The following is a 26,026-nucleotide window of genomic DNA, read 5'->3' as shown; positions in this document are numbered from 1 at the left end:
ACTTTTATTTTAATAAAAGCGCCTTGAACTGAGGTTTAGTTGGCAGCAAATTCTCCCCTGAATTACGTTCCTGACTCTGCTTATTGAAGAAAAAGTGACATTTCTGCCGAATTTATTAGAAATCTGGAGGAATGTGCAACACTGATGGGATTGTTCAAGCTGGAAAAAAAAAAAAAAAGTAGCAAGTGTGTATGATTTTTATCTAGACCTGTGTTTCTCCATCCATTTTTCATTAGTGTCCTCTTTCCAGCCTACAAACAGCCTTATCAACACTTTGTTTCCCAAATATTACCCGTTCCTGAAAGTTTAACAGCACAGATATGTTGCATAGCTATATATGCATGGAAAGTTCGTCTTTGTGTATGGAAACCTTTTGGAGCAGACCACAAACTCTTGCGATATCTAAGATTTTTTTCATCCTCCAAGCAGTGTTTGCTCCTTGAGGGCCATCAGCCTGTGTCTACCCAGTACACCATCTAAGCAAGCATGGCCACGTGGAGTCGTCTTGTTTATTGCTTTGTTCCTTGAAAATATTTTTTGGTTGGAAGGTGTAGGGGCTTCTTCAGGTGGTATATAAGTTCTCATTTTTTTTCACTCCTAGTCCTAGTTCATAAATAATAAGTCTTTAGGGAGTGAAGTTTCTGTTATTTCTCAAAACCAATTCAGTGAAGACATCCTGGAATTTTTTTTAGTATGTTGTTGGTAGTTCTGGTATCATTATTTCAGGTAGGGAAGTTGATTTGCAGGCCAGACCATGTGTGTGCATGTGTGTGTGTGTGTGTGTGTGTGCATGCACATGTTGCTGCCTCATCTTTTCAGCATTCTTCCTCTAAGTGAGGAGAAGTAGGTCAATCCACCAGGATAACCTAAGGCCTAAAAAGGGGGAGAGGAAAGAAGTGATACCAACTTCCTGGGTTTCTCTTCCTTGTCCAGCAACTTTTCCACCAGAATGAAACCATCAGTAAGAAAAAAAAAAAAAATTAGAATAATGCAAGTCAGCCTAGGCATGAATCGTCCTTTTCAATTTGTGTCATTTTCATTTTCCCCAAAGTAGGACGCAAAAGAGAAAGCGAATCCTTCCTTCCTGCAATGCGTCCTCAGTGCTGAGATGCCTTGTCTTCCTGTGGCCTGATTTTAGTCGAGTTGGGCTCATAAGGCGTGGAGAGAGGAAGAGAAGTGCTGCGTGGGGGGTGGGGGGTCGTGAGGAAGACCATGCGCCTGACCACAGGTGGGCAGGAGGAGACAGGTTGGCAAGGGGGCTGCTGCAGGGTTATCCAGACAGGCAGGAATTCCAGCTCACCTGTCCGTGCCCCTCAAAGAGACTGAGCTGAGTTGGGGCACTCCCATCAGATGAGGGCCAGGTAGGAAAACAGAGGCCATGCGCTGATTTGAAGAGACAGAGTTGAGGGACTCGGTTAGAGAGGTGTTATTGGAGGGCCTGGAAAAGCAAAAAGAGACCGTGAGGGAGCCACAGAGATGTGGCTGCAGGGAGCTGACACGGCCAGGCCGCCTGCCGCGTGGATCTGATGGAGACCAGGGTGAGGCCCCTCCTTCTCGCGCCCTCTCTGGGGGCTGTGCTTAGTCGCTCAGTTGTGTCCGACTGTCTGCGACCCCATGGACTGGAGCCCGCCAGGCTCCTCTGTCCATGGGATTCTCCAGGTAAGAACACTGGAGTGGGTGCCATGCCCTCCTCCAAGGGACCTTCCCAACCCAGGGATCAAACCCATGTCTCCTGCACGGCAGGCGGATTTTTGCCGTCTGAGCCACCAGGGAACCCAAGAATACTGGAGTGGTAGCCTATCCCTTCTCCAGGGGATCTTCCCGACCCAGGAATCTTTACCTGGCAGATTCTTTACCCACTGAACTACCAGAGAAGCCCTCCCTCTCCCTGCTGGGCCCTGCTAGGGAATCTAAGCTCCTGATGTGTTTGAGAAACAGTGGTTCTGCATATTACCTAGTGTGTTTGTTGTAACAGTGTGAACTCAGCTCTCTCCAACCTTCAAAATCCTAAGTGGAAGCTAGGAAAACAAGAGGGTGGCTTAAACCTCAAAAGGGGATGAGACGGCTCAAATCGGTGCCTCTTTCTAGGTATTAATTATCTATTACTGGATAAAAAATTGCTCCCAAACTTAGTGGGTTAAAACAATCTTATCACTTCGTATGATTTCTGTCTTCAGCTGAAGGCTTGCCTGGGGCTGGAGGATCAGCTTTCTGGGGGCTCACACGCTTACCTGGCCAGTTAGTGCTGCTGGTGGTGAGGGGTGGGGTTCCTTCACCCCTGGACCCCTCCAGTAGGCTCCTGAGGGTCCCCCCACACAGCAGCTGGCTTCCCATGGGGCAAGGGACGCAAGACAGGCCAAAGCAGAGCTCTGCATTGCGTTTTCGTATTTAAAAAATGTTGTGATGAAATATTAACCATTTTAGCCATATTTAGCTATGCAGTTCAGTGGTATTAAGTACATGCATTTGTTTGGCTACCATCACTACCATCCTTCTCCAGAATTTATCATCCCTCAGTCTCCCCTCTCAAAGCCCCTCATAACATCTACTCTATTTCCTATTTTCTGTCTCCGTCAATATCTCTATGGCCGAGGGTCAGAAGTCACGCCCTGACACTTCTGCTGTGTCCCATACGTCAGCTCTTTTCAGGGCAGAAGGGACTACGTAAGGGTGTGACTCAGGAGACAAGACTCACAGGGCCCTTCAGGAGGCTGGCTTCCACAATTCTGACATTTCTACCACCCCAGCCTCTGGAATCCTCCTCCTGCCTTTCGTTCTCACTTCCAAGGCTGCAGATCCTAGCTCATCCCCATGCCTCCACCTGCTTCCCCCATCCTCCACTCTGTGAAGAAGGAGATATCTTTTCTCTTTTAAAAATGGTATTTTCTGGTTATAGAAGTAACACCAGTTCATGGCAGAATATTTGGGAAGCGCAGAACAGTATGCCAAAGGCAAGAATAAGTCCACTGCAGGTCAACACTATTGTTAGTTACATGCACGCACACATTCTCGTGGCCCCCTTTCTGGGTGACCCTGTACATGTGGGGGCACACACAGACTAAGCAGGTTTTTAATGTGTTAATGATCAGACTATATATATAGGCTTTTGTCTTTTAAAATTCAACTTAGCATAAACCTGTCCTTATGCTCTTATAAGACTTCTTCCAACGTACACCAATGACTGCGTAAAATACATCAGATGAACGTACCACCATTTATCAGCTTGTTCCCTCTCGTCTGCAAGTGTATCACTGTAGTCAAATTGCCATGTAACAGATGACTCTGCAGTGAATATCCTATACAGGCATCTTGGCATCGCTGTTCATTAGATTCTTAGAAGGAGAATGACTGGTCAGAAGTGTGAACACTTGAGATGCCTGATGTGTTTTTCCAGATTCCACTCTGGGAAACGCGTGTGCATTCACGTGACCCCGGCATGTTCAGGCCCAGGAACGGCCCCCTCGTCACCCTCTGGCCCCCGTTAAATCATCCCATCCCTCGAACATGATTCCAAGTTACCTTTGTGATTTTGTTCCGAATGTGAACTTAATATGCATTCATTTAAAAGGTTAAACAACAAAGAAAAACATAGCCATGTTCAAAATACCTCACCCTGACAACTGTTTACCTTTAGTGCATATCATTTCTGTTCTTTGAATATATGTATCCATGGTTGAGTGTGTACGTATAACTGTGTAACTATATGTACGCATTTAAAAGAGCATTTAGACTAAACCATAAGGAACTGATGCTCTTGGGTTAAAAATAAAAAAATTGAGTAGAGGCAGTTTCATGTGAGTAGAGCTAATATGTTTGTCTCGGAATGTGGCAGTATTTATTTAACCAAATTGCTATTGTTATAAAGTTAGGGAATTTCTAGTTTTGCTGTTACAATTTTGGGGGTTTGTAATATTATTAAAATATTTTAAATAGTATAAAAAATAATAAAAGTGCAGTGAGCATGCTTGTAGATGAACCTTTGGCATGCCTCTGAGTATTTCTAGAAGCAGAAGGACCAGATGAAAGGCTGGGAACACTGCCTTCAGAAAGGGTGTACCCGTCTCGCAGGACGAATTGTCCTTAAAAACAAACAACAGCTTTGTCGCTTGTAAAACCACATTGGTAGTCCAAAGTAGTCGCTTGCTGTTTTCTTTGAATTCTTGTAATGACTAATGGGATTGAATATTTTCTACCTTTTTGACCTTTTGTAGGTGTTCTTCATGTTAAGTGTACTTGCCCTTTATGGTCATGTTAATTGCATATGTATCTTTATGTTTTCTGACATACAGACTTTTTTCCCTTGTCGATTGTCAGATCTACCTTTTCCTGTGTAATTTCTTTTATGCTCCAAGAGCCCTTCCTCCCCGTGCCGTTTGTTATATACCCATCCATATTTACTTTCTTCTAACTTTATGGCTTATTTGCATTCAGCTGTTAATGCATCAGGAAGCCAGCTCTAATGTAATTCTCCCAAACATCAGTTTTGTCTGTACAATCTGCCCCACCGTCTCCTTCCCATGGGCTAGTAACCCAGGGCCATTGAGTCACACAGCTCTGCGTGCTGCTCACCTCGTACCCCAGCCGGAGCTCCGGGGGGTTGGCCATGTGGATGTCACACCCAGGCTTTGAATTCTTTGAGGGCAGGAGCGGTGAGCAAATGAAGCAAGGACCGAGCTGTTTGGAGGTGAAGGAGCTGCCGTATGCAGTAGTGTCCGTTACCAGTGGTGGCACTGGGTAGGCGGCTAAGAGTGAAAACTTAGAGTTCTTCTCCTTGTTGGCATTCAGAAACCCGCAGCTACCGTTAATGTCAATTGGAGTAATTCCAGGAATCATTATTTCCTCTGTCACCCCATTTCCTTCTCAGACGCTTTACTCACCTCTCTTAATGGCCACTATTGGATATGTACCACTTAAGATAAACGTTCCCCAGATTTCCTGGAGAACAGACAAGGTGTAAGTAATAACCCAATAAAGAGTAATAAGTATTAAGTGTGGCAGTTTGTGCTAATTTTCCAACCATTAAAAAGATTTAAAAACAAAAAATATCAGCTGCCATTCTCCATTTTGCAGGGAGAGGATATGAAAAGTATTTTAAATATCTTGTTTTCCCTACATTTTTTTTCCTGATGATAGACTGGCTTTTTCTCTAAGATGTTGTTGTTGATACAGTTGTGTTGTCTTAAAATAATTCCTTAAATGTCGCAGTCACGGTTCGTCGGTGGTGTATCAGAACGATCAAGACGCACGGACGTTCAAGGACAGTCTTTAGGCAGCTGCCTGTGCTTCTGGGATTGTTACCTCCCGCTCCACCCTCAGGCACTGGGCAGCCTCTGTGCAGAGGGCTTTAATGTGGCTTCCAAGGCCCCTGCTCCAGGGTCAGCTAAGCGCTATTTCATATTAAATTCAAAGTTCCTGATTCAGTGGGATCAAGTGAGGCCCAAGAGTATATACAGACATCTCTAGATAACTGCGAGGGTTTTGGTCCAATATCCCTTGGGTACCAAGAACTGAGGATGCTCAGATCCCTAATGTGCAATGGTGTAGCATTTGCATGTAACCTATACAGATATTCCCATATACTTATAAGGAATCTAAAGACGATTTAAACACCCAGTGCTATGTAAGTACTATGTAAATAGTCACCAGTGCACTGCAAATTCAAAAGTTTTGCTTTTTGGAACTTTCTGGAATTTTTGTTTTTTTGAAAACTTTCCACCTAAGGTTGATTGAACACAGATGTGGAACCTGTGGACAAGGGGATCAGTATATTTAACACGTCCCCAAGTAATTCTTCTTATGCACTTTAAAGTTTGAGAGGCAGTGGTGAAGTAGCACATTTAATGAACAATGGTGATGGAACTTTTCTAGACCATTAGTAACTGGAAAGCAAACTGAAACTCATCTTTACTTTTTGACATCTGCTAAGTGTATAAAGACAGCGCCCTCTTCTGGCTCCTTGTTGTACATGCACATGTTTTACTTTTATCTTTTAATTTTTTTTTTAACTTTATTTTGTATTGGGGTATTGTGATAGTTTCAGGTGAACAGGGAAGGGACTCAGCCACACATAGAAATGTGTCCATTCTCCCCAAACCCCCTCCTATTCAGGCTGATGGTTAACACTGAGCAGAGTTCCATGTGATACATAGTAAGTAGGTCTGGTGATCCATTTTAAATACAGCAGTGTGCACGTGTTCTTAATTTTTTACAGCCATGACTTGTTATCTGAGCTTAAAATCAGAAAGCTCACGACACTAATACTTTTCAAGTTTAAAAATGATCAAAGGTGATATATAAACAATATATTGTGGTTTTCACTGTATTGTTGATAATTGGGGAAACCATGTAGGAAGGCTGCATGGATAACAGAGCCTCTGTTAATGGTCTCGGGGATCCACTATATGACTAACCAGGATTCCCTCATGATTATGAAGGGAAATAATTTTTCACTCCCCTTCTCAGTGGTGAATGTGATTTAGTTCTACGTGTGACTTTTCAGAGTTTTATTCTTGGATGTGGTCCATCCGATCTGAGGGCCATCATGAGAGCATCCGACTTGCTGTGTAGGCCTGAAACACTCAGGCTTGTGAATTAAAGGAAGTGGGTACCAGTCAACGTGTGGAGACTATCACAAGGCCTGCCCTTGTCACGTCTGTGTTGGCTGGCTCAGTAAAGCCCTTGCCCCACAGTTTAAGAGGATTCTACAAAGGTGATTCCGTCAAGTTTTCTGTAAGTTACAAATGCAGTATCTAGTGCTTACTTTCTTGAGTGTGTCTTTATGAAATTCTGTTTATTTTCAGGTATACAATTTTGCATATGCTTTTGTCTTAAAGAAAATGTGGCATCGTACTCCGGATATTTTCTCCTCCCTACTCTCTTTAGGAGAAAAAGACAAAATCGGTACCCACAAAACAGTGTGCTGAGACGATTTTCAGAAGTCAGTTTCCCTGATTGGATTCCTTGTCACATCCCTGACAGATTTTGGACTGGTCCCTTTAAACCAGTTAGAACAGAAGCTATCAAGTCAGATTATGATTGATGCAGTGATGTAAGAGCTTGACCTTCAGACATTTTGTCTGCACCCCGTGTTTCTAGGTGATAATCTTCTGGGGGTATGTTCTTTAATTTAGTCATCTTTGATTTCATGATGCCTTTGGCTTTGTCCACAGCAGCAACTCAAAAATTGAATTGTTTAGACTGTCCAAGTTTCTTTGAAACTATCAATTCACCCTATATATATATATGTATCTCAAATATTCACAAAGAGACTAGAGTTCTCTTGCTGCTTTCTGGGCCCCAGCGATCCTCCCAGGACCGTTGCTGTGCATCTGTCTATCCCACATCCTCCATGCTCTGTCCTCCACCTCCTCATAGTGAGACTGTCTACGTAGCCCACATCTTTGGTCCCGAATTATCAAGACCAACTTGCCATCCATCATTGTTTTTCCTATTTAAATGAAGACAATGGGAAACCCAGGTGAAATAGTTGAACTGAATATGATTTCTGAATTAAGAATTCATGTGAAGGTCATGGCATCTGGTCCCATCACTTCATGGGAAATAGATGGGGAAATAGTGGAAACAGTGTCAGACTTTCTTTTTTTGGGCTCCAAAATCACCGCAGATGGTGGCTGCAGCCATGAAATTAAAAGATGCTTACTCCTTGGAAGGAAAGTTATGACCAACCTAGACAGCATATTGAAAAGCAGAGACATTACTTTGCCAACAAAGGTTCATCTAGTCAAGGCTGTGGTTTTTCCAGTGGTCATGTATGGATGTGAGAGTTGGACTGTGAAGAAAGCTGAGTGCCGAAGAATTGATGCTTTTGAACTGTGGTGTTGGAAAAGATTCTTGAGAGTCCCTTGGACTGCAAGGAGATCCAACCAGTCCATTCTGAAGGAGATCAGCCCTGGGATTTCTTTGGAGGGAATGATGCTAAAGCTGAAACTCCAGTACTTTGGCCACCTCATGCGAAGAGTTGACTCATTGGAGAAGACTCTGATGCTGGGAGGGATTGAGGGCAGGAGGATAAGGGGACGACAGAGGATGAGATGGCTGGATGGCATCACTGACTCGATGGACATGAGTCTGGGTGAACTCCGGGAGTTGGTGATGGACAGGGAGGCCTGGCGTGCTGCGATTCATGGGGTCGAAAAGAGTCGGACACAGCTGAGCGACTGAACTGAACTGAACTGAATATGGTACATACATACACAATGGAATATTACTCAGCCATGAAAAAGAACAAAACTGTGTCATTTGTAGAGATGTGGATGGATCTAGAGACTGTCATACACAGTAAAGTAAGACAGAGAAAAACAAATATCATATATTAATGCATATATGTGGAATCTGGATAAATGCTACAGATGAACTTATTCGTAGGGCCAGAGTAGAGACAACAAATGTAGGGGACAAACATGTGGACACCAAGGGAGAAAAAGGTGATGGGGTGGGATGAATGGGGATTTGGGGATTGACGTATATACATTACTGTGTATAAAATAGATCACTAATGAGAATCTACTGTATAGCTCAGGGAACTCTACTCAGTGCTCTCTGGTGAACTGAATGGGAAGGAAATTTAAAAAAGAGGGGAGATATACACACACACACACTTATAGCTGATTAACTTTGCTCTACTCTAGAAACACACAACATTGTAAAGTAGCTATACTCCAATAAAAATTAAATTTTAAAAAAAGAACTCATATGTTTGTATGTTTAGACCAGACTACTGATTAGGGTAATTTCCAGGGACTATCCTGACAATTGGACATTGAACTATTTATATGAATACATTTTTTTAAAAGGCCAGACACATATATACTTAAACAATAAATCATTTTAAATTGCAAACTCCTCATTCATTTTTTCATTGTTGTAAAATATGCATAATATAAAATTTACTATTTTAACTAAAGTGTACAGTTCCATCAGTTCAGTCGCTCAGTCGTATCTGACTCTTTATGACCCCATGGACTGCAGCACGCCAGGCCTCCCTGTCCATCACCAACTCCCAGAGCTTGCTCAAATTCATGTCCATCGAGTCAGTGATGCCATCCAACCATCTCATCCTCTGTCGTCCTGTTCTCCTCCTGCCTTCAATCTTTCCCAGCTTCAGGATCTTTTCCAATGAGTCAGTTCTTTGCATCAGGTGGCCAAAGTATTGGAGCTTCAGCATCAGTCCTTCCAATGAATGTTCAGGACTGATTTCCTTTAGGATGGGCTGGTTGGATCTCCTTGCAGTCCAAGGGACTCTCAAGAGTCCTGCCCAAACCACAGTTCAAAAGCATTGATTCTTTAGCGCTCAGCTTTCCTTATGGTCCAACTCTCACATCTGTTCATGAGTACTGGAAAAACCATAGCTTTAACTAGATGGATCTTTGTCGGGAAAATAATGTCTCTGCTTTTTAATATGCTGTCTAGTTTGGTCATAGCTTTTCTTCCAAGAAGCAAGTCTTTTTTTATTTCATGGCTGCAGTCACCATCTGCAGTGATTTTGGAGCCCAAGAAAATAAAGTCTGTCACTGTTCCATTGTTTCCCCATCTATTTGCCATGAAGTGATGGGACCAGATGCCATGATCTTAGTTTTTTGAAGGATGAGCTTTAAGCCAGCTTTTTCACTCTCCTCTTTCACTTTCATCAAGAAGCTCTTTAGTTCTTCTTCACTTTATGCCATCAGGGTGGTGTCATCTGCATATCTGAGGTTATTGATATTTCTCCCAGCAGTCTTCATTCCAGCTTGAGCTTCACCCAGCCTGGCATTTCACATGATGTACTCTGCATGGAAGTTAAATAAGCAGGTTGACAATATACAGCCTTGACGTACTCCTTTCCCAATTTGAAACCAGTTTGTTGTTCCATGCCCGGTTCTAACTGTTGCTTCTTGACCTGTGTACAGATTTCTCTACATACAGATCCATAGCATTAAGTAAATTTTCATTGTTCTTTAACCATTACCAGCATCCATCTCTAGAACATTTTCCTCTTGCAGAACTGCAGCTCTCTACCCATTAAGCATCCCCTCTATCCCTTTTACTCCTCACTTGCAGCCTCTGACCATCAGCCTTTCTACTTTCTGTTTCTATTATTTTGATTACTCTAAGTATCTCATATAAGTGGAATCATAATATATTTGTTCTTATTTTACTTAGCATGTCTTCAGTGTTTATCCATGTTGTAGCATATATCAGAATTTTATTCCTCTGTGAGACCGAATGATATTCCATTGTATATATAGCCCACATTTTGTGTATCCATTCATCTATATGTGGACACTTGGGTTGCTTCTACCTTTGGGCTATTGTGAATAATGCTTCAAGTCCCTGCTTTCACTTCTTTTGTATTTATATCCAGAATTGGAGTTGCTAGATCAAGTGGTAATTCTACATTTAATTTTTTGAGGAACTGCCATATTGTTTTTCCATAGTGGCTACTCCATTTTCTGTGCCCACTGGGAACGCACAGGAATTCCAATTTCTCCGCATCTATGCCAACACTTGTTTTTTTTTTTTTTTTGTTAAGAGTAATAATGGTGTGATGTGGTAGCTCGCTGTTTTTTGTCTTTCAGTCAGCATTTATTGGGTATCTACAAGCCTGACATGTATTCAGTTCTATGTGTGGATTCTTTTTTGATGATTTGATACCTATTTATATAAATATTTAACATGCATATCTATTTATATACATATAAATGAAATGCTTACCACAGTAAGGTTTGCTAACGCATCCTTCGCTTCACATAAGTACCATTTGTTGCTGGTGGTATGCTGAGAACATTAATGCTCTACTCAGAGCAACTTTCAAGTGTACAATACAGTACTGTTAACTTCAGTCATCATAGTCAGTATACATTAGATCCCCAGAACTTACTCGCCTTATAACTGAAACTTGGCGCGCTCTGACAAGCCTCTCCCCATTTCCCACCCACCCCAGCCCTCAGCTCCTGGCAGCCACCACTCTGCTTCCTTTCTATGAGTTCAGTGGTTTTCGATTCCACATTCAATTGACATCATGTGGTATTTGTCTTTCTCTGACTTGTTTCACTTAGCATAGTGCCATCAGGTCTTTCCATATTGTTGCAAATAACAGGATTTCCTTTTTACGGCTGAATAATATTTCATTGTATATATACTGCATTATCTTTATTTCATTCACCTCTCAGTGGCCACATAGGTCATCTCTGTGTCTTGACTATCGTGAATAATGCTGCAATGAACATGGGAGTGCCAATGTCTCTCTGAGATGGTAATTTCTTCTCTTTTGGAGGTAAACTCAGAACTGGGATTGCTGGATCACTGTAGTTCTACTTTTTAAAGAAATAAACCGAGGAACCTCCATCCTGTTCTCCTTAGTGGCTATATCACTGTGGCTTTGACTTGCATTTCTCTGATGATTAGTGATGTTGAATATCTCTTCATCTGCTTCTTGAGCCATTTCTGTATGTTCTTTGGAGAAATGTATGTTCAAGTCCTTTTGTTGTTCAGTCACTAAGTTGTGTCTGACTCTGTGACCCCAGGGACTGCAGCATGCCAGTCTCCTCTGTCCTCCACTATTTCCCAGAGTTTGCTCAAATTCATGTCCATTGCTCGGAGAAGGCAATGGCAACTCACTCCAGTACTCTTGCCTGGAAAATCCCATGGAGGAGCCTGGCGGGCTGCAGTCCATGGGGTCGCTAAGAGTCGGACACGACTGAGCGACTTCCCTTTCACTTTTCACTTTCATGCATTGGAGAAGGAAATGGCAACCCACTCCAGTGTTCTTGCCTGGAGAATCCCAGGGACGGGGGAGCCTGGTGGGCTGCCGTCTATGGGGCCGCACAGAGTCGGACACGACTGAAGTGACGCAGCAGCAGCAGCATGTCCATTGAGTTGCTGATGCAGTTGCAGCATGTCTATCTCATCCTTTGCTGCTTCCTCTTCCTTTTGCTTTCAGTATTTCCCAGCATCAGTTAAGGGTCTTTTCCAATGAGTTGGCTCTTCACATTAGGTGGCCAAAGTATTGGAACTTCAGCTTCAGCATCAGTCTTTCCAATGAGTGTTCAGGGTTGATTTCCTTTAGGATTGATTGGTTTGGTCTCCTTGCAGTCCAAGGGACTCTCAACAGTCTTCTCCAGCATCACAGTTTGAAAGCATCAATCTTCAGTGCTCAGCCTTCTTTATGGTCCAACTCTTTATTTATTTATTTTAATTGGAGGCTAATTACTTTACGTGTTAGTGTTAGTCGCTCAGTCATGCCCAACTGTTTGCAGCCTCATGGACTGCAGCCCACCAGGCTCCTCTGTTCATGAGATTCTCCAGGCAAAGATACCGGAGTGGGTTGCCATTTACAATATTGTAGTGGTTTTTGCCATACACTGACATGAATCAGCCATGGGTGTACATGTGTCCCCCATCCTGAACCCCCTTCCAGCATCCCTCCCCATCCCATTCCTCAGGGTTGTCCCAAGTGCACTGGCTTTGAGTGCCCTGTTTAACGCATTGAACTTGAAGTGGTGATCTAGTTCATATATAGTAATATACATGTTTCAATGCTCTTCTTTCAAATCATCCCACCCTTGCCTTCTCCCACAGAGTCCAAAAGTCTGTTTTTATATCTGTGTCTCTTTTTCTGCCTCGCATATAGGGTCATCATTACCATCTTTCTAAATTCCATATATATCCGTTAATATACTGTACTGGTGTTTTTCTTTCTGACTTACTTCACTCTGTATAATAGGCTCCAGTTTTATCCACCTCATTAGAACTGATTCAAATGTATTCTTTTTAATGGCTGAGTAATACTCCATTGTGTATATGTACCACAGCTTTCCTATCCATTTGTCTGCTGATGGACATCTAGGTTGCTTCCACCCTGTGTCCTAGCTATTGTAAACAGTGCTGTGATGAACATTGGGGTACATGTGTCTCTTTCAATTCTGGTTTCCTTGGTGTGTATGCCCAGCAGTGGGATCTCTGGGTTGTATGGCAGTTCTGTTCCAGTTTTTTAAGGAATCTCCACACTGTTCTCCATAGTGGCTGTACTAGTTTGCACTCCCACCAACAGTGTAAGAGGGTTCCTTTTTCTCCACACCCTCTCCAGCATTTACTATTTGTAGACTTTTTGGTAGCAGCCATTCTGACGGTCCAGCTTTTATATCCATACATGTCTACTGGAAAAACCCTTGCTTTGACCATACAGACCTTGGACCATACACTTTATCAGCAAAGTGATGTCTCTTTTTAATATGCTGTCTAGGTTTGTGATAGCTTTCCTCCCAGGGAAGAAGCATCTTTTAATTTCATGGCTACAGTCACCATCTGCAGTGATTTTGGAGCCCAGGAAAATCAAATCTGTCACTGCTTCCATTGTTTCCCCATCTATTTGCAATGAAGTGATGGGACCAGATGCCATGATCTTAGTTTCCTTGAATGTTTAGTTTCAAGCCAGCTTTTTCACTCTCCTCTTTCATCCTCATCAAGAGGCTCTTTAGTTCCTCTTCACTTTCTTCCGTTAGAGTGGTATCATCTGCATATCTGAGGTTGCTGATACTTCTCTTAGCAATCTTCTTTTTCAGTGTACATGTCTTCTTTTTATTAAATTTCACCCTAATAATATCACCCTTAACTTATATTAACTTCAAAATTTGATCCTAGAGAGCTGAGTTAGAGACAGCTTTATGACCTGTTGATTTAAAAGAAGAATTTGAGAACAAGTAAAAGCTGAAGCACACTTTTAAGTCCATCTGAGCTTAACACTAATAACATTTTAAAAGACAGTATCCAGCACCCATCAAACACCGTCACTGACGCTAAAGTAGATGTAAGTGAAAGACATAAAGGACTGTTTGTGGAAAACATGTTTATAACTCTTAACATGAAGGATTATAAAAATCAAACTACATTTTTCACATTTACTATTGCAACCTTTAATGAAATATCATCATTTCTTGAGATTCTCCCCACAGTCTTGACTTCAGCTTGTGATTCATGCAGCCTGGCACTCCACATGATGTCCTCTGTATAGAGGTTAAATATATATCCAAGGCGACAACACACACCTCGGTGTGCTCCTTTCCCAATTTGCAACCAGTCTGTTGTTCCATGTCCAGTTCTAACTGTTGCTTCCTGACCCGCATACAGGTTTCTCAGGAGACAGGTAAAGTGGTCTGGTATTCCCACCTCTTTCAGAATTTTCCAGTTTGTAGTGATACACAGGGAGAAGGCAATGGCACCCCACTCCAGTACTCTTGCCTGGAAAATCCCATGGACGGAGGAGCCTGGTAGGCCGCAGTCCATGGGGTCGCTAAGAGTCGGACACGACTGAGCGACTTCACTTTCACTTTTCCCTTTCATGCATCGGAGAAGGAAATGGCAACCCACTCCAGTGTTCTTGCCTGGAGAATCCCAGGGATGGGGGAGCCTGGTGGGCTGCCGTCTATGGGGCTGCACAGAGTCGGACACGACTGAAGCGACTTAGCAGCAGCAGCAGCAGTGATACACAGAGTCAAAGGCTTTAGCATAGTCAATGAAGCAAAATTAGATGTTTTTCTGGAATTTCCTTGCTTTTTCTCTTATCCAACGAATGTTGGCAATTTGATCTCTGGTTCCTCTTTGTCTTTTCTAAATCCATCTTGAACATCTGGAAGTTCAGGGTTCATGTACTGTTGAAGCCTGGCTTGGAGAATTTTAGCATTACTTTACTAGTGTGTGAGACGAGTATAATTGTGCAGTAGTTTGAACATTCTTTGGCATTGCCTTCTTTTGGATTGGAATGAAAACTGACCTTTTCCAGTCCTGTGGCCACTGCTAAGTTTTCCAAATTTGCTGGCATATTGAGTGCAGCATCATCTTTTAGGATTTGAATTAGCTCAACTGGTATTCCATCACCTCCACTAGCTTTGTTTCCAATAATTGCTTCCTAAGGCCCACTTGACTTCAGGTCCTTTGCCTGTATTTGAATTGGGTTGTTTGCTTCCTGGAAAAGACGTCTACTTCCTGATTTCAAAACTTCTACAAAGCCACAGTAATCTGAAGACTGAGGCACCGGCATAAGGACAGTTCTGTGGACAATTGGAACAGAATAGAGACCCCAGAACAGAACTCCTGTGCACGTGGTCAAGTGACTTTTTTTAATTGAAGTATAATTGATGTTCAGTGTTATAGTATACAGTTCAGTGTACAGCATAGTAGTTCAGTTTTCAAAGGTTATCTCCATTTATAGTTATTTTAAAATATTAGCTATATTTTCTGTGTTGTACAGTCAGATTTCTTTGACAAGGGTGCCAGTCTCATTCAATGGGGAAAGGAGAGCCTCTTCAATAAAGGGTTCTAGGAAAACTGGATGTGTCCATGTAAAAGAATAAAGTTGGACCCTTACCTAACACCATAAGCAAAAATTAATTCAAAGGATCAAAGACCTAAAAGTAAGAGCTAAAGTGTAAAACACTTAAAAGGAAACATAGAGGGCACTATGACATATTTGGGGCTTTGATGGCCTCCCTGGTCGCTCAGCTGGTAAAGAACCCTCCTGCAAGGCAGGAGACCCCGGTTTGATCCCTGGGTCGGGAAGATACACTGGAGAAGGGAAAGGCTACCCACTCCAGCATTCTTGGGCTTCCCTGGTGGCTTAGCTGGTAAAGAATCCACCTGTAATACCGGAGACCTGGGTTCGATCCCTGGGTTGGGAAGATCCCCTGGAGGAGGGAAAGGCTACCCACTCCAGTATTCTTGCCTGGAGAATTCCATCGACTTGTATGTATAGTCCGTGGGGTCGCAAAGAGTCAGACAAGACAGAGCAACTTTCACTTCACTTCACAATGGGTCTTCGTTGCTGCTCACAGACTTCTTCTAGCTGCGGGGAGTGGGGCTTCTCATTGCCATGGCTTCTCTTGCTGCAGAGCACAGGCTCTAGAGAGCAGGCTCTGTAGTTGTGGCGCATGGACTCGGCTGCCCGGAGACATGTGGAGTCTTCCCGGATCAGGGACTGAACCCATGTGCATTGGCAAGGGATTCTTAACCACTGGACCACCAGGGAAGTCACGAGTTCTTTTTGTGATTGAAGTGTGGTTCATTTATAATGTTGTGTTTCAAGTGTACAGCAAAGTGACACAGTTTCACATACGTGTGTGTGTGTGTGTGTGTGTGTTAGTTGTTCAGTTGTGTCCGAATCTTGCGACCCCATGGACTGTAGCCCGCCAGGCTCCTCAGTCCGTGCGATTTCCCAGGCCAGAATACTGGAGTGGGTTGCCGCTTCCTCCTCCAGGGATCGAACCCAGGCCTCCTGCATTACAGGCAGATTCTTTACTATCTGAGCCACCAGGGACGTCCAGTTTCATATATATGTATAACTTCATATATATATAATTCCAGATTCTTTCTGTTATATGTTATCACAGGATACTAAATATAGCTCCATGTGCTGTGTAGTAGATCCTTGTTTATCTACTTTATATACAGTCATGTGTATCTGTTAATCCCAAGCTCCTACTTTTTCCTTCCTCCCCCTTCCTCTTTGGTAACCATGAGTTTGTTTTCTTTGTCTGTGAATCTGTTTTGTAAATAAGCTCATTTGTAATTGAGGAAAAAAGATTTCACATATAAGTGATAACACATGTTACTTGTCTTTTTCTTTGACTTACTTTGGTTAGTATGATAATCTCTAGGTCTATCCATGTTGCTGCAAATGGCATTATTTCATTTCATTGTTTCCTTTTATGGTTAAGTAACAGTCCGTTGTGGAGAAGGCAATGGAAAAGGAAATGGCAACCCACTCCAGTGTTCTTGCCTGGAGAATCCCAGGGACGGGGGAGCCTGGGGGGCTGCTGTCTATGGGGTCGCACAGAGTTGGACATGACTGAAGTGACTTAGCAGCAGCAGCAACAGTCCGTTGTATACACACCCCACACCTTCTTTATCCGTTCATCTGCTAATGGATGCTTGGGTTGTTCCCATGTCTTGGCTACTATGAATAGTGCTGCTATGAACACTGGGGTGCATGGATCTTTTTGCATTCGTTTTCTCTAGATATATGCCTGTTTTGTGCTAATACCATGCTGTTTTGATTACTGAAGCTTTGTAGTATAATCTGAAGTCTCGGGAGGACAGTGATTTCTTATATAGGACACCAAAGGCAAAGGCAACCAAAAAAAAAAAAAATAAACTGGACTTCATGAAAATGAAAAAGTTCTGTGCATCAAAGGATACCATCAACAGAATAAAAAGGAAAGCCAAGAAATGGGAGAAAATATTTGGAAATCACATATCTGATAAAGAATTAATATCTAGAATCTTTAGGACAGAGAACTCTTGAGACCCACATTCAGTTCTTAGAGAAAATTAGAGGCTGTGGAGAAGCAGTTTACACCTGATTATTCCCTGGTTCACTGCAAGCCCAGGCCAGTTATCTTCAAACTTAGGTGTCTCTTTGTGGAAGAGTTACTACCCTGCTCTTGAGGATTATTATTAACATAGAAGCCATTCAGACCTTCTGCTAATAGGATGCAGGGAGCTTAATTAAAGGGGAAAGATTATTTTCTTTCCTGCAGCTAAGCAGAAGAGTAATGTCTAGTGGCAGAAGGACACTACACGTGATCCACGTTGTGCCCACAGGATTGTAAACCTGTTGTCAATTTCCGTTCTTCTGGAAGGCTCCGGTGGCGGATTCACAGCCGTGGCCTGCGTCTCCTTCCATCCTAGAATGGTGTCTTGGCCCCTGTGCCACCTAAGCTCAAACATCTCTAAAGACTGAAACATACCATCAAAGGCTCTGGAATCCAACTCTGAAACCGTTTGTGACAGGATATCATGGTTCTTCACATTCTAAGGGACTTTTAGGTCAAATTTTTGGAAAGATTTTTTTCCATTTTGCATAAGTGAGCCAAAGATTGGTTGAAAACTTTATTGTCCTAGGGACCTTTTCTTGCCTGTGAAAAATGAAAGTCCTAAAACACCTTACAATTGTCTAACACTGCCCCCTGCCCCAGCCTCTGGTTTTAGTCACCTCTGTCTAGCATCTGGAGCATACTTAACGCTCCATTGTGGGCCAGCCCTCAGGACTGTCACATACAGTTGTGCAGGTTGGGCACTGTGTAAGGGGGCCACCTAGGTTTGTGTGTTGATTGTGCTTATTTTTCTGAAAGGCGCAGCAGAATGTGTTATTCTAACAAAATCCATATATTACGACCAACTCCTAGGGCAGACAGCATCTGGATGGAGTGTATTTGCATAGTTCCCAGGGAGGCTTTGTGTGAGTAACCCCTGCCTGTGCTTTGCTTTGATGCTGGGAAAGACTGAAGGCAGGAGGAGAAGGGGGCGACAGAGGATGCGATGGTTGGATGGCCTCATCGACTCAATGGACATGAGTTTGAGCAAACTCCAGGAGATGGTGAAGGACAGGGAGGCCTGGCGTGCTGCAGTCCATGGGGTCGCAGAGTCAGACACAACTTACTGACTAAATGACAACAACAATGTATAAAATAGATAACTGATGAGAACCTACTGTCTCACTCAGGGCACTCTACTCAATGCTCTGCAATGACCTAAATGGGAAGAAAATCCAAAAAGAGAGGATACATGTATACATATAGCTGATTCACCTTGCTGTACAGCAGAAACTAACGCAACACTGCAAAGCGACTGTACTCCAGTAAAGAAAATTTTAAGAACAGGGGTAAGGCAGGTGCTTATAAGAAATCCTGTAGAATGGATGCTCACTTTGAACCAGGCTCCGTTTTAACACTGGCCAAGCACACCAGCTGCCCACCAGCCAGCGCCCTGGACCACAGGTCCTGCTGCAGATGCCACACCCTGCCACCCTGATGCCTCTCTGGGGTGACGAGGTCCCTGGGAAAGAGGGCAGAGGGCAGACTCTCTGGAATGCCCCAGTACAGCTCAGTCAGCCAGCTCCATCACATGGTCATAGGTGGCTGAGGGACCCCACACCCTGAATCACGGGATTGGTGCGGCTTAGTCTTCTTCTAAGACATGATCGTTAACCTCCTCTCCTACTGTAAGTCCCCACAGCAGCCCTGCACTATGGAAAAGTCATGGAACCCAGACAGCTGTGGAGTGAACAGAGTCTTCAAGCAGAAGATGGCCTGACTCACAGCTTTCCCAGTGAGTCAGCTCTTTGAATCGGGTGGTCAAAGTATTGGATCTTCAGCATCAGTCCTTCCAATGAATATCCAGTTGATTTCCTTTAGGATTGACTGATTTGATCTCTTTGCTGTCCAGGGACTCTCGACAGTCTTCTCCAGCACCACGGTTTGAAGGCATCAATTCTGTACATAGCAGTGTATATATATGTCAAGGCCAATTTCCCAATCCATCCCACCCCCCTTTCCCCACTTGGTGTCCATACTTTTGTTCTCTAGTCTTATGCCTCTATTTCTGCTTTGCAAATAGGTTCATCTGTACCACTTTTCTAGATTTTGCATAAGTGTGTTAACATATGATATTTGTTTTTCTCTTTCTGACTTCACCTTTTTTTAGAGAACTGGATATAAAAGTAGATGCAGTGTATCCAGTAGTACACAGATGTGTGATGACTTGCCACAGACACCCTGGGCCAGTCCCAGGCTGGTTTTGGATCTAGAAGCCTCTGCTCTGCCCTGTGGTTCATGGGGATGCCTACCGCTCCATAAGTTCCTGCTTATGAGCAGAGGTTGTGTCCCCTGACTCTTACCTCTGTAAAGAGCCGTGTGTATTATACACAACGAATGTGAATGAATGGATGAAATTATGCGGAAGCCAAGTGGTGGAAAAAATGACCTTGTTTCATATATATTTGGTGCAGCTCAAGTGAGGTCACACTTACTGCTAAAACAGCATTGGATACTGTTGTCATATTTATTATAACCCGCCTCTGCTTGGCAAGCCCGCTGGTGCTGGCGACACCGACGAGGCCCGTGTCCTCAAAGGGTTCACAGTCTAGCGGGGGAGACGGATGTATATGCCAGCAGTTACAGGGCATCAGAGGAATTTTAAAGCAACTGCGCCTGGCAACCACGACGAGGAGCCTGGTGAGTCAGGTCCAGAGAATAAACCACTAGGCGGAACGCGAAGGCGCAGCGTGGTGTGAAGTGGTGCCGCCTAGTGGCGGTGGGGCTCCTAGGAAGTTCAGCTTCACCTATACCTGCAGCAGGTGGCAAGGAGAGATCAGTGCAGACTGAGTCACATGGGACCTCCGAGATGGCTCTCTCCAGCTGCTGTAACAAATTACAGTGACCTGGGTGGCTTGAAACAGCAGAAATGTATCGTCTCTCAGCTCTGGAGGTTGCAAGTCCAAAGTCAAGTTTCCGAGGTACCCATTTCCTCTGCCGGCTCTCGAGGAGAATCCCTCCCTGCCCCTCCCGGCAGTCCTCGGTGTCCTTGGCTCGTAGACGCATCGCTCCAGTCCCTGCCTCTGTGGTCGTGCCGTCTTCCCTCTGTGCGTGTCTGCCCCTCTGTCCACGTGTCCCCATTTTGCAAGGACACCAGTCGTGTTGGATCAGGACCCACCCGGATGACCCACCTGCGCTCCATCTGCAAAGATGCCTGTCTCCAAGGGCGGTCACGTTCACAGTTGCCTGAGGGGAGGGCGTCAGCGTATCTTTTCTCAACCCAAAGCAGCTCTGTGTGTTGCCTGATGAAGCTGCGAAGGCTGGGAGTTGCAAGCCAAGGACAGGACCTGGAGCGTCCTTTGGAGGGTGAGGGGCAGGGGGGAGAGGCAGCCTCTGGAGGGTGCTGGCAACACGCTCGCTGCTGGCCACTCACTGCCCCACCAGAGGCTGGACGCCGCAATCACAGGCCTCGTTTCGTAAGCAGGATAAGATACGCATGACAAGTACAAACCACTTATAAAATTCAGACAGGATTAAGAATTTTCAGGGACTTGGTTGTTGGTTTACGTGTGGTGGTTCCCCACAGAAAAAGCCCTTGCTTTTTATTATGAACATTTCAAACACAAGCCAGAGCAGAGAGAAGGTCACCCCCTCATATGGTCACTGGCGTGCTGCCCTAACTTTGCTGTGCCTGGCTTTGTAGGCAAGTTGTCACGTGAATGCCAGCTTTTTTGTCATTTGTAATGTTGGGCCCATTACGCAGTCCACTGTGCTTTGAGGGCAGGAGGAGAGGGGGGCGACAGAGGATGAGGTGGTTGGATGGCATCATCAACTCAGTGGACATGAGTTGGAGCAAACTTTGGGAGACAGTGAAGGACAGGGGAGCCTGGAGTGCTGTAGTCCATGGGGTTGCAGAGAGTCGGACACGACGGAGCGACTGAACGACAGCAGCGCAGTCCCCGTGAGCCTAGGTTTTCACTTACAGACTTGAGACGGCTCCTGGTGACGCCCCACAGCAAATGCACTCAGAGTGTCCCCCACAGCCCCTGGCAGACAGTCAGCTTCGAGGATAATAAATGTCTCTGTGACTTTCTGAATGGGCCCGAAGCCTAGGACCCTGGGACCCAGACCCACAGCCGCTCTCGGTAAAGCCTAAGGAGGCCACCAGAGTGGGACCTCAACCTGCCAGTCAGGAGACCTCAGGGGGGGCATCTTTCAACGAGCATTTCCCCATAGTCATTATGCAAATTAAAAAAAAAAGTTAACAAGAAATAAATGTTTAGTGCTTTTTAAGGAAAGCCTCTGGTAAGAAATGACTGAGGAGTGGAAGAGAAAAAAAGAGTAAAGTGGTGATGCACAGGAAGAGAGCCCCAGGGTTGCTCCTCAACCTCACTGCCCCAGGCCGCCTCCTTGAGGCTGGGGGTGCGCCTGGGACTCTGCATTGCTCACGAGCTCCCTGCTGAGAGCTGACCTCCCAACACCTGGGGGAAAAAGAGCGTGGGGCACCCTGGCTCCCCTGGGCCAAGCCTGTCCCTCTGCCCGTTCTTGTAACTCCCGTGAGCTGAGAATGAGTTTTACATATCTTAATGGTTAGAAATCAAAAGAAGAACTTTTGTGAGACATAAAAAATTACAACCTAGACAGCATATTAAAAAGCAGAGACATTACTTTGCCAACAAAGGTCTGTCTAGTCAAAGCTATGGTTTTTCCAGTAGTCATTGCTGGATATGAGAGTTGTACCATAAAGAAAGCTGAGCCCCAAAGAACTGATGCTTTTGAACTGTGTGGTGTTGGAGAAGACTCTTGAGAGTCCCTTGGACAGCAAGGAGATCCAACCAGTCCATCCTAAAGAAGATCAGTCCTGAATATTCATTGGAAGGACTGATGCTGAATCTGAAACTCCAATACTTTGGCCACCTGATGCGAAGAACTGACTTATTTGAAAAGACCCTGATGCTGGGAAAGATTGAAGGCAGGAGGAGAAGGGGACGACAGAGGATGAGATGGTTGGATGGCATCACCGACTCGATGGACATGAGTTTGAGTAAACTCCAGGAGTTGGTGATGTGGAGGCCTGGTGCGCTGTAGTCCATGGGGTTGCAAGGAGTCGGACACGACTGAGCAACTGAACTGAACTGAAAAATTACAAGAAATTCAAATTTCAACGTCCATTATCAGAACACAGATACACCCACTCTTTAACACGATGGCTGCAGTCACAAGCGCACAGTTGAGCAGGTGGGACAGAAGGTACAGAGCCTGGAATACTGGCCATTTGGACTTTACAGATAGGGTGTGTCGACGCCGAGGGTGGTGGTTCCCAGTGCCGCCAGCAGGGGGCAGCAGAAAGCTGTGTGTGTGGGCCCAGCCTCCCGGCTGGGGAAGGGTATTTAGGAATGTAATGGGGAGAACAAGCTGAGGTTTAGGAGGGAGGTACAGGCCTGGGGTAGAAAGGCAATTAGCGAGGGGAGTGCGTGGAGAACGCCCAGGGTAAGTAGGGCAGTGGGGCACCCTCCTTAAGGGTTGGTGCGAGAGTGGACCCCCAGTGTGGAGGCCCAGGTGTGGGCCGTAGGGAGACGCTAGAAGACTGCAGGTGGTGGGGAGAGGAGCATCGTTTTGGAGAGAGGGGCTGTCACCTGGTGGTCGTGCCTCTTGGCAGCAGTCCCAGCAGTCCACGACTGGGAGGACGAGGGGCCAGCAGCCTCTGAGCTGTGCCTGGTCCCCCCGCCCCGCCCCGCCACCCCCAGGGCTCAGAACTGCCCCTCCTTTGGAGTCTGCACTCTGGCCCAGGACAGGCTGAACGAGCAGTGTCTCTGTCTAATCTCCCTCTTTCCTCTGTTTTTCTCTGCTTTCGCAGTGACAGGGCCCTCGGTGCACTCGGGGTGGCTCCTTTAGATTCCAGCCAGTCTTCTTCCCCGAGGCTTCTGCAGATGTGAGCCTTCACTCTTTACAAGCTGGCTCCGCTGGTTTAGCGCTCAGCCTTCGGGATGAGGCCTTTTTTATTTTTAAAGGGTTGTTTTGTAGTCGGACAGTGAGGAGGCTCACTCCTGTTAGAGTCTGGTGAGCACTGTGGTGAACCCCAGAAAAATGCACACGGGCAAGTGGACTCACAGTTTGAAATGTGATTTCAGGGCTCATCCATCACCTGAGCCCCCCAAGTTAGGACCCCTGACCGGCAGTGGGCATAGTCCCACTCGGTAAAGAAGCTCACACGGTAAAGAATCTGCCTGCAATGCAGAAGACCTGGGTTCGATCCCTGGGTTGGGAAGATCCTCTGGAGAAGGGAATGGCTACCCACTCCAGTATTGTTACCTGGAGAATCCCATGGAATTGAGGGGAGGGGGACATCAGATCAGGGTCAGCTGGGGGGTTAGCCATCCCCAGCTTTAAGGTTTGGGGCTTGATATCAGAGTACTTTGCCCCCCACCCAAAGTCTCCCTGTAATTCCTGACTGTCTTACTACCCCACCCCCTGCCGCCCTGCCTCCTGTCTTATGGAGATGATGAAATATTTAAGTCTTTCTTTGGGATGGATTATAGCCTTCTGAAGAAAAGTTATGACAAACCTAGACAGTGTATTAAAAAGCAGAGGCATCACTTTGCCAACAAAGGTCTGTCTAGTCAAAGCTATGGTTTTTCCTGTAGTCATGTACAGATGTGAGAGTTGGACCATAAAGAAAGCTGAGGGCCAAAGAATTGATGTTTTTGAACTGTGGTGTTGGAGAAGACTTTTGAGAGTCCCTTGGACTGCAAGGAGATCAAACCAGTCCATTGTAAAGGAAATCAGTCCTGAATAATCATTGGAAGGACTGAAGCTGAAGCTCCAATCCTTTGGCCACCTGATGCGAAGAGCTGACTCATTGGAAAAGCCCCTGATGCTGGGAAAGATTGAAGGCAGGAGGAGAAGGGGATGACAGAGGATTAGACGGTTGGATGGCATCACCGACTCAATGGATTCCAGGAGATAGTGAAGGACAGGGAAGCCTGGCATGCTGCAGTCCATGGGGTCACAAAGAGTCGGACGCTGAGCGACTGAACAGCAACAAGAAAGCCTTCTGAAAGCACAACACAGGAGCTGCTCTGACCTCCTAGGACCATGCATCTGGCAGTTCTCAGCTGTGTGCTGGGCGCTCTGGGGGCTTCTGGGGAACTTCCCTGAGAGAATCCACTTCTGGTCTCCAGGCTGGGCAAGTGCGCTGACCTCACCCTGTGCATTGGGCTGGGAAACACTGCGTCCACAGGACTGTGGGCTTAGAGAGGGCTATTTTTAGGGTCTTAATACAGCACATCATAAAATCCCCTTTCCTTGAAACAAAAAGAGTACTATATCAGATGGAGTCTTATTTAGGAAATTATTAGCCTCTATAACTAGAAATAAGTAGATTACATTTTTTAAAAGATTAATTCAATCTGCATAACAAAGAATGTTTAAAGGAATATAGTCACTCCATTATGAAATGTTTGCAGAGGACAACTGGAAGCTTAGAAGCTTGAAGGGGTTTTTCAAATGATCCAGAATTTAAAAATCTAATTCAGCATCAACTTTCAGTAAAAGCAATCGTTTCCAGCAAGTATTGTCTCATTCTGTGTGTGGGTGTGTGTGTGTGTGGAACATCAGCTTTAGATGGAATATAATTTAGATAACACAAATTCACCTGTTTAAATGTACAGTTTCATGATTTTTTGGTAAAACATACAGAGTCCCAGGTGGCTCAGTGGTAAAGAATCCACCTGCCAATGCAGAAGCAGATGGAGATGCAGGTTCGATCCCTGGGTCAGGAAGATCCCCTGGAGGGGGAAATGGCAACCCACTCCAGCATTCTTGCCTGAAAAACTCCATGGACAGAGAAGCCTGGGATTTCAAAAAGTCGAATATGACCGAGCAACAGTGCACACCCCAAAATGGTCTCTTGCTTTTTAATCACAAGATGCACTGTTAGGAAAATAATAATTTTAATGTATTAGATCCTGTATTTCCATCATCTGCATTGTATTCTTACTAATAAATGACCTCTACCGATATCTCTTTCAGGCAAGCACGAGACAGCCGGAGCAAAGCTCTTGCAATCTTATCAGAAGCTGAGGTGAGTGTTGTCAGAGGCCAGGCTGTCCTGGGCCCTCAGGGCTAGAGCACAGAGGACTCACCGAAAGAACATATAGGTCTCCTGACTTTCAGATGTCACTGCTCTGGAATGTAACTTTTAAAAAAAAGATGATAAAAAGTGCCTGAAGAAGATTCAGAGATATTTCCACATTCTTATGAAAAGCTAGAAGGATCGAGCATAAGATTTTCTCACAAGACATTTTGTTTCTTGAATTTTTTTGATATGTTTTCAGGAAACAAAATGTTGTTTTTGATGGCATGTCCAATGAGATTCAGGACTTCCCGGGTGGCTCGGTGGTAAAGAATCAGCCTGCCATTGCAGAAGATGAAAGAGACTCGGGTTCAATCCCTGAGTCAGGAAGATTCCCTGTAGAAGGAAATGAACCCATTCTAGTATTCTTGCCTGGAAAATTCCATGGACAGAGCAACCTGGTGGGCTACTGTCCACGGGGTGGCAAAGAGTCAGACATGACTGAGCACACGCACCAGTGAGATTCTAAACCAAGCATTTGCTTTTATGAATCATTCATGTCCCCAACATCTTGCCCGGTGCCTGACACTTTAGAAACATTTGTGGAATGAACATTGGTGGGTTTGAATAATGGCCTGAGAGATAGTAA

The 26,026-nt window shown here is 44.8% G+C and overlaps 1 protein-coding gene across 8 annotated transcripts in view; it reads left to right on the top strand.

Annotated features, from left to right (window-relative positions):
• The window catches only part of SYTL3 (synaptotagmin like 3), a 96,314-nt gene that overhangs the window by 35,205 nt on the left and 35,083 nt on the right, over window positions 1-26,026 (top strand). For 7 of the 8 annotated variants that reach the window (XM_006051262.4, XM_044924032.2, XM_044924033.2 and 4 more), the window contains one exon: window positions 25,335-25,386. In XM_006051262.4, coding sequence (XP_006051324.3) covers window positions 25,335-25,386 — 52 coding nt within the window. Of the gene's footprint in view, window positions 1-18,996; window positions 19,099-25,334; window positions 25,387-26,026 lie in introns of all 8 variants that reach the window. The other variant, XM_044924030.2, reaches the window with a different exon arrangement.

This window comes from Bubalus bubalis, chromosome 10, assembly GCF_019923935.1.
Source record: "Bubalus bubalis isolate 160015118507 breed Murrah chromosome 10, NDDB_SH_1, whole genome shotgun sequence".
In the NCBI taxonomy this organism is placed as follows: Eukaryota; Metazoa; Chordata; class Mammalia; order Artiodactyla; family Bovidae; genus Bubalus; species Bubalus bubalis.
This window is presented reverse-complemented; position numbering and strand designations above follow the sequence as displayed.